This window comes from Sphaerodactylus townsendi, linkage group LG05 (genome assembly GCF_021028975.2).
Source record: "Sphaerodactylus townsendi isolate TG3544 linkage group LG05, MPM_Stown_v2.3, whole genome shotgun sequence".
NCBI lineage: Eukaryota > Metazoa > Chordata > Lepidosauria > Squamata > Sphaerodactylidae > Sphaerodactylus > Sphaerodactylus townsendi.
Window position 1 is genome coordinate 8,772,162 of NC_059429.1, and position 17,626 is coordinate 8,789,787.

Below are 17,626 nucleotides of genomic sequence, written 5' to 3' on the forward strand. Positions count from 1 at the left end.
AACACATACACACACAATTGAAGGCAATGACAGACCAAAGAATTAAATTCCAGGAGAGGGAAGACGTGTCCAAAAAAGGGGAGGGGGTAACTGCTCGGGATATTGGCCAATGGTTTCAAAGATCTGCAAGGAAATGGAATGATGCGTCTGGAAATCCTCTTCCTGTGCATGGCAAGGTGACCGTGCAGGTTTCGACAGCCGCAGGCACTGGCATCTTCCGCAGGGTGTTCTCGTTCCTTAAAGTGCACCGTGAACAGAACTTGGCCGACTGACCATTTCCCTCGCCTCGGGATTCCTCGACACACGTGAGTGTACTTTCAAAAATACCGGGCCTTGACTTCCAGCCACTCCAACTTTAACCAGTTTCCATCACCACAACGAGGAAAGGCGAAGTGGACTCGGTCTGTTTAGTTAGCGCCAGCGGCCAGCCACTGAAAAAGCCGACATGGGGTAGGAGGCTTCGAGAAACGAGGATCGCTCCCTGGGACGCACTCGCCAAATCGCCATCTTCTCCCCGTTCCGTTATCGAGGCTGCTCCATCCAACGGCCGTGGCTCGGAGCTGTGAGAACGTCCCCCTCTGTTGCGGACTGATGGCTTGTTCAACGATCGGAGCGATGCAATGTTATCGAGGCCTGGTGAGGCCGGGAGGCCTGTGCCTACAGTTCCAAGCAGCCGACTCTTTGGCGTCTGGCTCTACAGGTCTGATGCCCACGGCAGAGGCTGTGTAGACGGAGGCGGAAGGAGGGACTCGCACGCCGAGTGATTGGCGTTGAGAGGAAGTCATGGCACGGAACGGAACGAGCGACTTTTGTGGCAGAAACGTGATCGACGCACGGCCTTTGCGGGAAGTCCCTCCCCCTCCCTTAAAATCTTAGAACACGTATCAGGAATGTTGGTTAGTCTACCAAGCAGCAGCGACCCGCTCTGCGCCTTCCTCTTCATCAACCAAACAGGACCTCTCCCTGCTTGCTGGTATTGTCATTTGAAGAATGTAACCAAGCGCCAGTTGCTCGTGTGTTCAAAAGTCCCCAGGAATCCCCTTCTCGGCGTGGATCGCACCCGCTTGCTTCTGTAGTGTCCTGTGAAAGCCGATGGCTGCACCCCCCCCACCCCACCCAGAATGCTGCAGTTTCAGCGTGCAACCTAGATTTTTAGTGTTAAGAGACCGAAGCGTACCAAGGAAAAGGAGGGAGGGGGGGAGAAGAGGCATCCCAACGTGTCTTGTGCAAGGAAATTCATCTAGTGTTGCTTTACATGAGATAAAAGTGTATTTGATGCACGCCCTTTACCAGCCCACCAAGTAGCAGTTGGAATTAAACACAAAAACGGTAGAAGAAAATAATATGGGTCTGAAGCGCTCGTCTGGGGAACCGGCGGTTCATTGTCCTCGAATTACGTTGATGCGGCCTGAACGTCACAAGCTTAAGGGGCAGGATCCCTCCACGCAGATTTCTTTGCCCTGCTGCTGTTGATCTTCCTGGCGGATTAGCAGGAGGTTTTTGGCACCGACTCCTATTTGGCTTCAAGCGTGTTTTACAGGAAATCGTTTGGCACCGGCGATCCAGATCGGGAGCCTTTTTTGCGTCGCGCGCCGAAGCAACGTGGTCGCCATCTCAGCGGCTTCCCCGCCTTTCCAAAAAAAAAACAGATTCACTGGATCTGGATTCGGCCCAACAGGTGCTGCTCTCCGTGGGCCCGGAATAAATACTTGTGCAAATGCTTCTGCTAGAATAAACTCTTCCAAAGTTGGGGGGGAGAGAGAGAAGAGGGAGGGAACAGGATTCATGTAAGCTGTGGAATCGTGGTCTAAGATGGCTCCTTTTTGCTTCCACGCTGAAAAACTCGTGTCCCTTCCAAAAACTTGTTCACCAAAAGCGTTCCCCGGGGACCGGCTGCTCCGTCCTGAGGCAAGACAGGTTAAGGAGGAGACTGAAGAGCTAAGCCCTCTGTCTCCCTCTCGGACCAAAACCGGCAGCACGGATTCTTGTTTTACTGCTCGAGAGACCTCATCCCCTCCGGGATACTTTTGCCTCTCACGCTGGGTGAGGATTTTGTTGGAAGTGAGCTTACTTTTTTTTCTGAAAAGTTTTTAAAAAACACACAATCAGGCACTTCCCAAATTTCATTAGCTGGCCTTGGTTTGTAATCTATGCAGACAAAAATGCATGTAGCAGCAGACTATGTATAGCATGAGACAAAAAAAATCACAGTCAGCCTTGGCACTTTCAACCATTTGAAAAGGGGAAAAAGCTGAGAGAATCTGGGCTAGGCTGGGACAAAGGTGCAGGAATGGGGTTTGGGAGAGCAGGTAAAACAGATGGCTTGTTTTGCTTTGCGTGATTGTTGGGGAGCGCGTGTGCCTCCCGGGATGGTATCAGCAAAACCAGGAGCGGATCCTTCAGGAGGAGGCTTCCCCAGGGGAGAAAGCTGGCCGAGGGAGCAAACCGCACCCGAGAAACCCGATGGCACAAGATGGAAGTACCAGAACCCCGTCGTCCAGCCAAAAAAACGCAACCTCGGCTGAAAAGCCTGAGAATCTCTACCACTGGAACAGAAAGACTGGAAAGAGTTGGCCAGCGCAACGCGACCAAGATCCAGAGGATGGAAGCCGCTTTGGACTATTGGCAAGAAAGCGGGAAATTAAACAAGGTGTCAGAGAGTGCAAAACGTGTCCCCAGTTGAAGGTTTTAAACTGTGAAACAAAAGCAAATTCGTTAAAAAAATAATAATAAATCAGATATTACGTGGGGCAGACGTGAGACTCCCAAGAAAACAGCGAGCAAGAAGACCTTTGCCACTTCACAGATCAGACAATTTGCAATCATTACATCATTAAAAATTAAGATTTTGCTTTTTTCTGTACATTTTTTTCTTAATTTGTGGGGTTCTCTCGTCTTGCTTTCTTCACGACAAAAGCTCTCCCAAGGAGGCGGGAGAGAGAGGGAGGGCAGGCAAATCAACGTCAGACGAGGTTATATTCCTTCAAGTTGAGCTGCAAGATGGTGTCCTTGACGGCAGCAAAGACAAAACGGATGTTTTCCGTATCTGTGGCACATGTGAAGTGAGAGTAGATAATTTTATCGCTGTCGGGGTTTAGATCCACAAACATCTTGAGGATGAACTCCCGGGCCGCCTGCGCATCTCTTTGGGGACCTGCAGCAGACAAGGGGGTGGAAGAAAGACAATGTTGCACTTACTTGTAACTGTTGTTCATCGAGTGGCCTTCTGTGCAGGCACACCTGGGACTATGTGTGAGCAGACCTGCGGTGGAGAAGAGTGTCAAGCTTTCCTCTGCATTCCTGCATCTCCAGAGCGCTTCCTCCCCTTCCCCCATGAGCCAAGGTGGGAACGTTTCCAGCCAAAACGGTCACGAGGGGGGGAGGAAGTGATCCTCTCCGTTCTCCAACTGCTGCCGCGGACAAGCGCCTCAGGGAAATAAGCAAACCTATACAGATAAGTGCTAGAGTGTGAAGGAGCACTTCACAGCGGGGACCGGGGGGGGCGGGATGTGTGCCTGCACAGAAGACCACTCGATGAATAACAGTTGCAGGTAAGTGCGACCTTCTTTTTCATCTTGGTGGTCTTCTGTGCTGTCTCACATGGGACAGTTGCAAGCTACAATCCATCAATCAACTGATGCAACGTGCCTGACCATTCACAACAAAGAATTAACGATTGCATCAACCGCTAATTATGTGCAACAAACAACATGATAACAAGTGCAAATAGTGATACAAAATACAATATGTACAAGTCCTTAACACAGCAATAGTTCGTTTTAGATGCTCATATAGAACCAATGTTCTATGAACAGAATACGCGTTATACGCCGTTTCAGATTCTTCTTCTTCAGATATGATTCTCATCATTGTCCATCAGCCATTCTAGGGGTAAACATTCCAAGCGAGTTTGTCACTTCTGTACAGATCCCCATTCAATTATGAGAATCATATCTGAAGAATAATCGAAAACGGCGTATAACGCGTATTCCGTTCATAGAACATTGGTTCTATAAGAACATCTGAAACGAACTATTACTGATGGAAGGACTTTCTCGCCATATTTTACTCCACTAATACGCAAATGTTATCGATATTTACTTCGAACGCCAATAAGTGATTGATACAGCGCGTATTCTGTTGTCCATTGAACAATTAATAAACTAGCCACCATTGGAAATTGGAATAAGTCTGCGAACAAGGCCCATTTCACTGAAAAACAGACCCTGCGCAGGTGGAAACAGATAACGCTGCTTTACTACCAAGTTTGCTTATACAGGTTCTGAAATTCTGCTCTCCCGACAGCTGCCTCACCTCTAGAGTCTACAACGATAGCTTAGGGCTGGATAAATGTTGACAGACTGGACCATGTCGCTGCCCGACAGATGTCTCTGATACCCACATGCCAGCGAAACAGTTGTTGAAGCCCGAGCCCTTGCAGAGTGAGCGTGCCCAGTGATGAGATACTCTACTTGGGCTACAGCATAAACCTTCTGGATCCTCTTGGTCGCCCGTCTGGACAATGTTTGAGCAGATACATGGCGGCAAAACGGTGAATTTTAGTCCGCCTGACAGTCTCCTGCTGAGTACCGTAGAGAACAATAGTACTCTACCTGCGTCTCTCCAGCGATGTAAGGCTTTCTCCACATCTGATGAGGGATGGGGCAAAAAATACAAGAAGGAGCAGCAGTGGCATAGGAGGTTAAGAGCTCATGTATCTTATCTGCAGGAACTGGGGTTTGATTCCCAGCTCTGCCGCCTGAGCTGTGGAGGCTTATCTGGGGAATTCAGATTAACCTGTGCACTCCCACACACGCCAGCTGGGTGACCTTGGGCTAGTCATAGCTTCTCGGAGCTCTCTCAGCCCCACCCACCTCACAGGGTGTTTGTTGTGAGGGGGGAAGGGCAAGGAGATTGTAAGCCCCTTTTGAGTCTCCTACAGGAGAGAAAGGGGGGATATAAATCCAAACTCCTCCTCCTCCTGCTGCTGCTGCTGCTGCTTCTTCTTCTTTAGGGACATGCTCCTTGCTAGGGTGAACCACAACCTTGACAGAGATGAATTTGGTAAATGGCGGGTGACACGCCAAAGCCCTGCAAATCCCAAATCCTCCTTGCTGACAGAATGGCAACTGAGGATGTCACCGTATGGGACGGCTCAGTCAAGTCACATGACGTCAACGGTTTGATCGGTTTGCTGGTGGGGTTAGATAGTAGCAGGGAAAAGTTCCACTGAGGCACCAGATTCTTCTGAGGGAGACCGAGGTTGGCTAGGCCCTCTTGCTATAGAGGTAAGAAAAAAGAGAGGCAGACTCAAAGCCTAAATGATATGTAGAAAGGGCCGCCAAATGAACCCGAATGGATGCATTTGCTACGTCGGCCTCCTTTAATGAAATCAAAGATTCAGAAATTAGAGGCCATTGACATGAACACGGATCAACCCCACTCTTGATAGCCCACAAAGAGAACCGCTTCCACTTGGCCCTGTGCAACTTTCAGGTTGAGGCCTTACAAGAGTTCAGCAGGATCCTTGCCACCTCAGAGAGCAGCGGTGGCGTAGTGGTTAAGAGCAGGTGGACTCTAATCTGGAGGAATCGGGGAACCGCTCTGCCGCTTGAGCTGTGGAGGCTCATCTGGGGAATTCAGATTAACCTGTGCGCTCCAGCACACGCCAGCTGGGTGACCTTGGGATAGTCACAGTTCTTCCAAGCACTCTCAGCCCCGCCTACCTCACAGGGTGTTTGTTGTTTGGGGGGGAAGGGAAAGGAGTTTGTAAGCCCCTTTGAGTCTCCTGACAGGAGAGAAAAGGGGGATATAAATCCAACTACTCTTCTTCTTGTTGTTGTTCTTCTTGTGTTGTTCTTCTTCTTGTTCTTCTTCTTGTTCTTCTTCTTGTTGTTCTTCTTGTTGTTCTTGTTCTTCTTCTTCTCCAACCACCTTGTTAGAGAAGGATCAGCCAAGCTGCCAGGTAGAGTGACTGAATCTCTTGGCGGTCCTTGTTCCCTGTTGACAGTGGATCCTTGATGGGGGAAACAGTCTTCTCAGTCCTGAGTAATTCTCCACAGGGTCAGGAACCAATGTCTCCTGCTGGTGCAACTGGAATGTAGGGTGACTGGTCCACTTGCAACTTGACCACTACCCTGGGGAGAAGGAGGGATGGAGGAAACACATACAGCAATATCCCCTGCCATGAATACTGAAATTTGTCCTTTGGGGACCCCTGTACTATCCCTTTCCAGGAGCAGAATTGGCACCGCTTGGAGTTCTGGAACGAAGCGAACAGATCTATGATGGGATTTCTCCACATCTCGAACACCTCACCCAGATAATATGGATTCAGAGGCTACTTGTGATCAGAAAAACCCTCCCTGTTCAGAGCATCTGCAAAGACATGGGCCTTCCCTGCGATATGAAAAGCTGTCAGGGAACCTCTGTGCTCTACGGCCCACAACCAAAGGCGGGTGGCCTCTTTTTGCAGAGGCGAAGGGAACCCGTCCTCCCCTGTTTCAAGACGCAATATTGTGTTGCTGTGTCATCCATTACCATCTGCACACTCTTCCCAGACGCCATCACTGAAAAAGAGCCTGTCTCACCGCTCGCGATTCCGGCGTGTTAACGAGTCAACGAGATTCGGCATGAGACCGAACGCCTTCCACGGAACTGTCACCACAATGCACTCTCCAACCATGCAACAAGATGCAGGTAAATGGCAGAAGGTCAAAAGACAGGACTCCAAAGGAAAAAGGTTGGACTTTAGTCACGTGTACTTTCTTCGCTTGGCACTAGATGAGGAATTTGCCTTGGTTTTCATCGATTTGCAATAAGGTGCAGGGGGTTGTGGAGAAAAATCACCTGGACAAAGCTGTTGCAGGCCATGTCTGCAACTTGTTTAATGACAATGTCTTGCCCCATTTCAGACAAATCTTAAAGAGACGTCAGGAACAGACCTCTTTGGACAGCTTTCTGGTGCGACATTGGTCCACTGGCTCTGAAGCTGGTCCTAGTGTTATTGTTTGTTATTGTTTTCAGCATTAAACAGACCTCTTTGGACAGTTTTCTGGTGCGACATTGGTCCACTGGCTCTGAAGCTGGTCCTAGTGTTATTGTTTGTTATTGTTTTCAGCATTAAACACTATGGTTATTCACAAAAAAATGTGTTTTTGTTATGTTTTGTTATTGGAGTGCCTAGAATGGATTAATTGGATTTACATTGATTCTTATGGAAAAGTTTGCCTCGGTTTTCATCGGTTTCAATTTTCATCAATTCTTTTCGGATGAATTACCAATGAAAACCGAGGTTCCGCTGTAATCTATTCAGAGTATATTGTCGGATCATCATAAGGCAAAAACTCTGCAACGTGTCCACATTTGTCCTCAGCTGACGGATTCAAAGCTCCGTCAGAGTCCTCGCCCGAGGATCCGCTGAAATACAGACTAGTAAAACCAGACAGCCACAAGGTGAGTCCCGACTGTCCCAGCATCGGGAGGAATCCCGATGTCGCCAGGTGATGCTGAGGACTGGGTGACTCTTGGCTCCGAGGACTGATGGAAAGATGGTCCCGCTGACAGCATCAAGGACTGATAGAAAGATGATCCTGATGACAACGGTGAAGACTGGAAGCAGTGGCGTAGGAAGTTAAGAGCTCGTGTATCTAACCTGGAGGAACCGGGTTTGATTCCCCACTCTGCCGCCTGAGCTGTGGAGGCTTATCTGGGGAATTCAGATTAGCCTGTGCACTCCCACAACGCCAGCTGGGTGACCTTGGGCTAGTCACAGTTCTTCGGAGCTCTCTCAGCCCCACCTACCTCACAAGGTGTTTGTTGTGAGGGGGGAAAGGCAAGGAGATTGTAAGCCCCTTTGAGTCTCCTACAGGAGAGAAATCCAAACTCCTCCTCCTCCTCCTCCTCCTGCTGCTGCTGCTGCTGGCGGCATCAGGGACTGATGGAGATAGGGTCCCTTTCCTCAGCCAGCCAGGGCCTTTCCTACACTGATGGAACACGAGAACTCGGCGGCAAGGACACCTGGCTTGATGCCTGAAGCTCAGAGCGTGAGGAGGAACTGTTATCGCTGTTAGGAGATCTACGGGAGCTACTCTCACTTGAACGAATAAGCAGCGATGTTCAACACCAATCTTCCCAAATCCGCCCCAGACTATTTCCTTGGTGCAGAATGGGATTCAGACCAGTGAACTTTGGTCAAAGTTCCCGCTGGTTTTTCTCTCTTTCTCACAATACTAGAACCAGGGGGCATTCATTGAAGATGCTGGGGGGAAGAATTAGGACTAATCAAAGGAAACACTTCTTCACGCAACATGTGATTGGTGTTTGGAATATGCTGCCACAGGAGGTGGTGATGGCCACTAGCCTGGATAGCTTTAAAAGGGGCTTGGACAGATTGATGGAGGAGAAGTCAATCTGTGGCTACCAATCTTGCTCCTCCTTGATCTGAGATTGCAAAGGCCTGAGCAGACCAGGTGCTCAGGAGCAGCAGCAGCAGAAGACCATTGCTTTCACCTCCTGCAGGTGAGCTCCCAAAGGCACCTGGTGGGCCCGTGCGAGTAGCAGAGTGCTGGACTAGATGGACTCTGGTCTGATCCAGCAGGCTAGTTCTTATGTTCTTAAGTCATGAAGTGAGGGGAACGATCTCTCTCCGCTGGTTTGAATCTCTTCTTGGCATCTGACGAAGCGGGTACAGACAAGGCCCAGCCTGCCCCAAGCAGGACAGATGAGTGGTCGGAGCCAAGTCTACCAAGGGGGCTTCAGGCAACTTCCCCCCAGAATGGATGGAAGTCTCCAGAGCCAAGTTTCATTTGTACAGGACTGTCTTCAACCGCTATGCCCTGAGTTGAGAACAGGCCTTACAGGAGGACAGAATATGCCCCTCACCAAGGCACAAAAGACCTGGAATGGCCACTGTTATTAGCCGTCTTTGCTCAGCACTTGGAGCGTTTTAAAAAATACAGCTGACCCTTTCGTCTCCTTACCGAAGCTGAGAGAGAAGGAATAATTAGGCAGACAAAAGCAGGAAAGCAAGAACTCACGTCCTCTCAACATGGTGGTGGAAAGAGAACTGAGGGGACCACTCCCGCCCCCTCCGCCCTCAGGACTGTTTCGGCAGGACATCTTCCCACCTGCGGCTCAAGGGGGAGGGGCAGGGAGCGCTCTGGAGATTCAGGAATGCAGAGAAAAGCTTGTCACTCTTCCTTGCGGCAGGCCTGACCATAGTAGTCCCATGTGGAACTGCACGTAAGATCATAGAGACGAACCACGGTTAGAGATAGGAGATTCCTAGCAGGTCAGGAAAGCTGGGTGCTGATTGGATGGAGAAACAACACGTGCTTGCTGCTGGCTACTCCCCACACCCCCCATTAGCTGTGAGTCGCTCTGTGGCGACTGGGGAGTGCCGATCAGGCACACGCATCTAGACATTCCTACTGGGACTTAGAATGCCCAGACCTGGGAAGGTCCAATCCTGACAGGAGTCAGGTCACATGGACAAGCCCCTCCACCCCACACCTGTTTCCTAACCTGACATGGTTCCAGGGTTCCCCTCTTTGCTCTACAGCAGGGGCCTTCAAACTATGGCCCTCCAGATGTTCATAGACTACAATTCCCATGAGCCCTACCACTTGGCCATGCTGGCAGGGGCTGATGGGAATTGTAGTCCATGAACATCTGGAGGGCCATAGTTTGAAGACCCCTGCTCTACAGCGTCAGGTCAGGAAGGGGTGTGTGTGCCCTGACTCCCTTCTCTTCACACACAGAGCTGCCACACCAACCATTTGGGGGAAATGAGGACTGCAATGCACCTGAGGACTTTAGGGTCTGCCACTACCTGCCCACTCCTCAGCTACCTGCGGGTGCCCAGCCTTCCACCTGCCAACCAGGTAGTCAGTCTATTTCCTGCAGCCTTTCTCCGTCTCCGGAAAGAAGAATCTTAGGATTGGAGTCCTAGCAACGGCGGGAAAGCTGGCCCCTCGTCTCTCAGTGCAGTCCAAGACTACCCAAGCTACATAAGGAAGAGGGCTACAGGGCAGGGGTGTCGAACTCATTCCTTGCAAGGCCGGATATGATATAAATGTGACTTGTTTGGGCCGGGCCCAGGGGTGGTGGGGAGTGGCTGTTCGGCTGGCCCCTCAATGGCACGGGGTGGGGGGTGCCTGAACTGGTGAGCTTGGAGTTGGGTAGGGGGGCTGCCTTGAGAGAGCGCATCAGGCCTGCAGGAGCCTGGTAAGCCCCCCCCCCCCCATAGGGCCAGATTTGGCCCCTGGGCCTCTGCTGCCGTGAGTTCGGGTGGTGGTGAGGGGACCCTTCAACCCTTTCCGGAGAATACTTTCTTACCATCAAACTCTGGAAAATAATCCACCAGGTGAGAGTACATTATCTTGTCTTCCAACAGATCTTTCTTGTTGAGGAAAAGAATGACCGACGAGTTCTGGAACCAGGGATAGGTGATTATGGTCCGGAAAAGGGCTTTGCTCTCCTCCATTCGGTTCTGTTTGGGGAAAAAAAGAACATGATTTCGAGGCAACAGGAAGGGAGGAGGAAAAGGCCCTCCGGGAGGCCCAGACCTTTCGGGAGGGACAGTGTCTGGGCCAGGCTGAAGGCGCTATAGAGGAACACTTTGGAAGGTGCAAGGCCTTGAGGAGTCCTGTGGGGCTTGGCTACTTACAAGGCTGTTACTTCCAGGACTGCTTGCAAAAGCACAAAATTGCACACCTTGCACCTTCCGAAGGCAAACGAAGCAGGTTGAATTAGGAAAATTCACAAGGTTATCTGTGTGGCAAATATGGATCTGGAAATACAGACTGTGCGGGTGTGTGTGTTTTTCTCTCTCAATCCCCTGCAGTAAAATGTTGCCGGTTTTAACTTATCTTTTTCGTACTTAATTTCATTTCAAAAAGACTTGACAAAAAAAACCTTGCCCAAAACTGACATCACAAAAAGCGAGCAGGAGAAATGCAAGCCACGAACGGCTGCAAAAATTATGAGCGTCTGCCCAAGGATCGTTTTCCTTCCCAAGGATCGTTTTCCTTGTCCTTTCAAACAGAAAGCTCAGAAAACGATCCCTGGCTTGAAGACAGATTTAACAGGTCTAGGCTTCCTGTCCGCAGATATCTCCTTCACAGGAAGTGTGCAGCTGTGAAGGTCGTGTAGGGCAGGGAGGGGAGGGGTATCTTCAGAGCCAGAGGCCTCTAACCCGGTCTCCAAGCTTGGCCGTCAATATTACTCTTCGTTCGGGTGGGGAGCAAGCTGCTCTTAATCCAGTAGGTATTCCTGGAAACAAAGGAGAGGTGGCGGCAGAGATCGGCCACTTCACCGATGTCTTGGGGGCCCTCTCTTTTTAAGAACCAGGGGGCATACATTGAAACTGCTGGGGGGGGAGAATTGGGGCTAACCAAAGGAAACATTTCTTCACGCAACGCATGATTGGTGATTGGAATATGCTGCCACCGGAGGTGGTGATGGCCGCTAACCTGGATAGCTTTAAAAGAGGCTTGGACAGATTGATGGAGGAGAAGTCGATCTATGGGTACCTATCTTGATCCTCCTTGATCTGAGATAGCAAAGGTGCTCGGGAGCAGGAGCAGCAGCAGAAGGCCATTGCTTTCACCTCCTGCAGGTGAGCTCCCAAAGGCACCTGGTGGGCCACTGTGAGTAGCAGAGTGCTGGACTAGATGGACTCTGGTCTGATCCAGCAGGCTCTTTTTTTATGTTCTTAAGCTAGGAGGGACACTCATCAGATCAGAAGCAGATTTATGGAGGAGAAGTGTAGTAGTGCACTGCCGACCCAGCAGTGCCCGTGGCCAGTAGAGCGTTGGGGCTTGGCTAACGGACTCTGCGAGCCTTGCCGGTCGCATCAGCACCCCCACTCCTCATCCCCCCATGAGTCACGGGTGGTGGAACTGTCTGGCTTCAATCACCCGAGGCAAGGACAATGAGTGCTCGCTCCCCAGGTGAGGATTAGGCTCAGACAGCAGTACGCTCTTCTCATACCGCGACGTAGCCAGATGAGATCATGCATCACATGATGATCTCTCCCACGACCTCCCGCTCTCCCGGAACTCCCCCCCAGTCCTCCCTCCTACGCCCCGATAGAGTAACAATAAAAGGTGCCAGGAACCGGCAGGCGGGAGATTCGCTAGGGAACCACCCGGACTCTCCGGTCTCCCGCTGCTGGCGATCTCCACACCAGATGTTATCTCCAGCGTCTCGTCGTTCTTTAACGCTGACCAGCGTGGAGTCGAGCCTACAAGCTGGTGCGAAACCTCGGGAATCCCTCGAAGCCTCCACCCCTGCCTCACCGCCGCCTGGGGAAGGGCAGCGATACCGAAGTCCGGGCTGGATCGGGCGATCGCGAGGGACACGACACCGTTTCGGTATCCAGCCTCGTCACCTCTGGATCGAAGCGCGATCCAGAGACACCGCGGCGATCCTAGAGGACACTCTCTCGAATCCGACGGAACACGGTGAAAGTATAGGAGCTTGCAAAAGCAGGGCTTATGACAAGCACGTTGACGAACTGAAAGCGCTTTTGACGAAAATGCGGCAGGAGTCCCCGTAAAGAGAAGGGAGCTGGCGCCAAATTGGTTGAGGAGATTGAAGCTCAGTGTCCTATAGGTACCCAGAGGGGGGACATTAGAATCTCTAGGATTGGGAAAACATCGGGCGCACTCTTCGCAAGCATTTAAGAGCCTCTGCAGCAGCGCCCGATGTCGCCAAGCTACTGACAGTGGAGAACAATGTTTTGTCGCCATCAGCCTGCCAGGAACCTATGGCTCCCTTGCTGTAGGCCGCCCTCCTTTCGATCTTTTCACCTTCAATTTCCGGACCCGAATTTTCTCTATCCCACTAAATTGGACGCCCTGTCACTCCTTCTGCCCCCCCTCGCTCCTTCACCCATTTCCAAACTCTCCCGCTGGGCTCAGCCGCCCCCTCCCCTTGCTCCCGCCTTCGCTTTTCCGAAGCCACTGCACCTCCGTCGAAGCGCCAGCGTAATGCAGCGCGGCGGTTTGCAAAACTTTCTCGCCAGAACGATATTAGCCACGCATCTGCCAGAAGAAAGAAACCCTGACCCGGAGAGACGATGCCGATATTCTTGCATTGTGCCCCATCCACTTCACAGATACCGAGGGAGGGATGGCATAGATTCGGCCGGGTTGGTCGAAATTACCGCCTCGTTGAGCTATAATATCCTTACCGAGCTCCGCCAAAGCAATCGCGAGGAAGGCAGTAGGAGTCACACTAGCCCCTACGTGGAGAGGCATGCTGGGAAGCCATCGCCAAAGGAACCACCTAATGGTTCCAGATGATCTGGAAAACCACCTTTACGCATGATGCTCCTGAGCCCCGCGCAATTTGTGGTCTGGGGAAGAGTGAGTTCCGCCAGGCAATGCTTCAACAGAGCAGCCACCTCTGGCGGCGCCTACACCGCCAGCTCCAGCTTTACGGCTTCGATGCTTTTGCCCAAGCCCCAGCGATCAGATTGTTCTGCCTGGAGGCCACCCGCGCTCACGGTCAGCCTGCCTGGAGTGCGCCTATAAGGCATTTATCAAAGTCCCCAATGCCCGACCCAGCCAACCCAGAGTTTCTCCTCCATCTCGGCCAAAAGCCCGCAAAGGAGCCTTATGCTGAATTCTGTGAACCAGGCTCCAGGAAGCGGCTCAAGAGGCAGGTAGATGGCGAGGGAGGCCCAAAGCGAAGCTCCTCATGCGCCTGCAAAGGGAGAACGCTTCCATGGAAGGTGCCGCTAGCAGGGCAATCACGGGCCTAGGCAAAAAATCCTGGAACTGACGCCCGACATGCTTAAGGCTTGCCAGGACATTGGGTCCTCCGCCCACCAAGCTAGCCTCCCTACGCCGCAGCTTTACTCTCCACCGGCAGGAGACAGTCTCAGGATGACTGCTTTAACTGCGGCAGACCCAGGACACTTCCCGGAAGAGAGTGTAGGCAGCCCGGTGGGGGAGCCCTACAACCCCGATGGAGGAGGGTCACTCCCCCAGGAGGAGAAGGCCACCTATAAAACCCGGTGCCCACGTTGCCAGAAGGGCTTCCATTGGAGAAAGCTTGACTCGCCCGTCGGGAAACTCTCCCGCCGGGCGCCTCCTCCCCAGCCCAGGACCAAGGAGGAGGAGAGTACTAGAGGCAGACTCCAAAACGCCAAGGCTCCCCTGCCGAAACCACCCCCTTCTCGTGGCATCTGGCTGCATGCACCCAGCCCATCTCGCTTTAAAGTTCCCCCACGAGTGTTCTTGTCGCCCCAAGCCCAGTATGATTTCGAGCGGGCCATCCCTACCGGGACAATTGGGCTGGTGCTGCCAAAGGCCTTCTGCCGCTGAACAGGGACTGTTCAGTGCCGTCCCCCGAGTGATCGACTCCACGCACGCAAGGACCCATCCACCTCCAGGTCTGGACAAACATCCCACAGGAGCTGCCCGCGAACCAGCTGCGCATCAGCTGATTCTCTTGCCCCATCTGCTGGCTGCCGGGCTGCCGACTCCAATAAAGGCTACGAGCCCCAGCAGCCAACATAAAGGCGCCCAGCGCCTACACCCACCCGTCGCTTGGCGGTGGAAGACACCCTATCCGGGGAGCTCCCGTCCATATCTGGAGCTGCGCCATGTAGAAGGATGTAAGTTCAAGGGGCCTGAGTGGACACCGGGCGCTGATGTTACCGTCCATCAGAGCAGCCGAGTGAAAGCCCGACCAGTGGCCGACCGAGGCTTCGCCCGCACATCTGGGGGGGTGGGGGGGGGAGACAAAACAGCTGTGAGGCAGAGCATCCGCCCGCTCACGGTCAACAGCCCAGGAGCTTGAGCGGCAGCTCTGACAGTCCGCCTATGTCGTTCTAGACATCCATGTCGGAAATCTCTGGGGAAGAGACCTCTATGAGTCAGGTTAAAAGCGACTTCTGGTCTGGGATGGAGTAAAGCGCCGTCACGGATCATTGATTCCAATCGTGCCTTCAGAGGTTGCCTCCTAATTTCTCACAGGAAATCTGTTTCCCTCTCCCCTCCCCTTTTCTCCTTCTGTTTTTTCGACTAGTAAAGGCGGGAGGGCCAATTGGCTGACTGGCCCTCCCTGGATTAAAATCTGGGCCCGTCCTGATACCGCGAGGCACTGTCAGGACAGGCCCCAGTTTAAAAGGGGCTGCCGCCATTATACAGCGCCTAATCACCCAAACCCACGATTTGGGTTATGGTGTTTATGGCCAAAGCATGAACGGCTGTGGTCAGCTTTATCAATACCATGTTAAAGGCCAGGGAGGCTCAGCCGAAACCGCCTATAAGGGAAAGCCGGTCGTCGGGCGGACGGCAGTTCCCTCAAGATAATTCGATCCACAAAAATTTTAGCACCATCCAGCTTCCTGCATTAGCCACCAATTGCTGTCCGCCCGGTAAGTGCAACTCCCTTGCAAAGAAACCCCCCCTTCCTTTCTCCTCTTTGTGTGTCGCGAGGAATTTGCCTCTAATTGCCTGATTGCTTCATTCCCCGGATGCACTCCATCCCCCCAAGAAGGTGCTTCCAAAGCCCCGCTTTGTTGTTGCAGGTAGATTAAGCATGCATACCTGGCACAATCCCCCCAGGACTAGCTTCTGTTTCCCTCCCCTGGGAGGCTCGGACCCTGCGCCTTTGACAGCACCCTGATGGCTGGGCTCTGAAGCCAGAATTCCCACCAGGGTCAAAGCTGCACCTCCTGCCCTCCCCTGTCAAACAACTCAAAGAAAGAGGAGTGTAGGCGGCCCCCAGGAGGAGTTGCATTAAAGCAACCTTCACAGGCTGCAAAACAAAGCCTTCTTCCTTCCCATATTAAGAAATTCCTAAGAGCACTAAACTCACGATCCCAATCTCCCTAGCCATCCGGCTCTAGAACTGAGGCCTACCGGCGATTGACCCGGCCGTAACCTGGGAAGGGGTGTGTTTCAGTCCCTCTTCCTCACAGGTTCACCAAGTGGACTCCGATTAGCCATAGTGACAGGCCAACCCATGGAATGGCGCCAGGAAGAAACCAACCCCATCCCGAGGAGATGGAACAGCATCTCTCTAGAGGATCCATAGCTTGATCCCAGCAGGAACGCCGTGCGCCAAAGCGCCCAAAGATCCGAATGACCTGGGGAGGCGATCCAAGGCGACCACCAGCCAGGCCCTAGCTGCTGCTGCGCAGCAAAGACCACCCGAGACACCCGAGAACCTCTGTGCCGCTCTCGCTGCGATCATCACCACCAGCTCAGCGACCACCATCCCTTTGCCTGCTCTGCTTGCCTCCTGCCCGATGGCGATCTGGTACCCCTGGCAAGCTTTCACCAGACCAACATCTGGGAGCAGTTTGCTGCTGCAGCTGCCAGCGTCCTCATCTTTTTTCTGCACTTTTAGGGCCAGTACCTGGGGAGTGGGGAGCCTGCTAAGCTCCTGCCTGCTCCCGTCTGCCAAAGCACCGGAGACTTCCTAAGCGGAGTCTGGGCTGAAGCCCCTTCATGGAGATGCCTCATCCATCAGATATTCTATGAGCGCCGACTGGGGACCCGTCGTCCAACTTCCCTCCCGGCTGGCTCTCTGCCTTGTCACCAAGACGGTACGCTAACCACGAGTCCAACACCTGCGCCCAGCATCACCGGCCGCCATAGCCGAGGCAGGGAACCGGCCGGGCCCATTAAATCGACTTTCGGCCAGTAGTGGAACTGCACACACATGGAGGGACATTCCCCGTGTTGAGCAATCCTGCTCCCCAGGGGCTGGTTCTGGACCTCTTGAGGAGAGGGCGTTAACTACATTCCCGCCCGACTCCCTGCCGGAACTCTTTGCTGCCTCAGTCGCCTCACCATGTCGTCCCTACCCCAGGCTCCACCGGGGAGCCGGGCCGCCCGCCCGCCCGCCCAGCTCGCCCTGCCTTTCGACCCCTCTTGTAGCCGGAGCGTAGCGGTGCCCTCTCGAAGCGGAGTTACGTCTCCCTCGCCTTCCCTGAGTGGGAGTCCCCGGACTTCGCTTCTTACCACAATGCTAAGACTATTGGCCGGCTGGCCTCGTGCCGCTTCGCGAAAGTCCATCAACTCTACCTCCACGGCTCCTGGATGCCTATTGGCCTCCCGAGCAGCTAGGAACTCGATCAAAAGCGACCCTGAACAATCGTGCAGCTATTGATTATTTGTTGTTGTTTACATCACGCAAGGTTGTGAGAATGTACATAATATGTGTTGTTTCAATCTTTCTGATAATTCTCGAAGGTGTGATCCACTACCTTGAAAGTCGTTGAAGGCTGCAAGAAGTTGTTATCCTAATCCTGAAGTATGATGTTTTGCCCCATTGGTGGTCAGCCCTCCTCTGGAGCTGGCTGCGGGAGGATCGGTTGAGGTGCTATTGTCACCAGATCTGCATTGGTTGGTAATTGTGTGCCTTGTTATCGGATCTTGTTTCGTTCAATGCGTGTCTAATATTGCCTGTAGCGTGTGTAGAAACCCCTAGCATTTCCCTTACCCGCAACCAAGTTCTAATGTTGCACAAGCGGCTTGGTCAGCTTGACCAAGCGTGAGGAGGACACAAAGCGTCCCTTATTAAATGCAGCCCTTAAGCGTTTCGCCCCGTTTTTCTAAAATGTAAAAAAGGAGGGAGATGTAGTAGTGCACCGTGCTGA

At 52.6% G+C, this 17,626-nt stretch overlaps 1 protein-coding gene across 1 annotated transcript in view; it reads right to left on the reverse strand.

Moving 5' to 3' along the window:
- Nucleotides 1-2,247: 2,247 nt before the first annotated feature.
- The window catches only part of GNA11 (G protein subunit alpha 11), a 48,096-nt gene continuing 32,717 nt past the window's right edge, over nucleotides 2,248-17,626 (reverse strand). The window contains exons 6-7 of the mRNA XM_048497671.1: nucleotides 10,339-10,492; nucleotides 2,248-3,154 (exon numbers count right to left, since the gene is read on the reverse strand). Of these exons, the coding sequence (XP_048353628.1) occupies nucleotides 2,964-3,154; nucleotides 10,339-10,492 (345 nt within the window). The 3' untranslated portion in view covers nucleotides 2,248-2,963. The remainder of the gene's footprint in view (nucleotides 3,155-10,338; nucleotides 10,493-17,626) is intronic.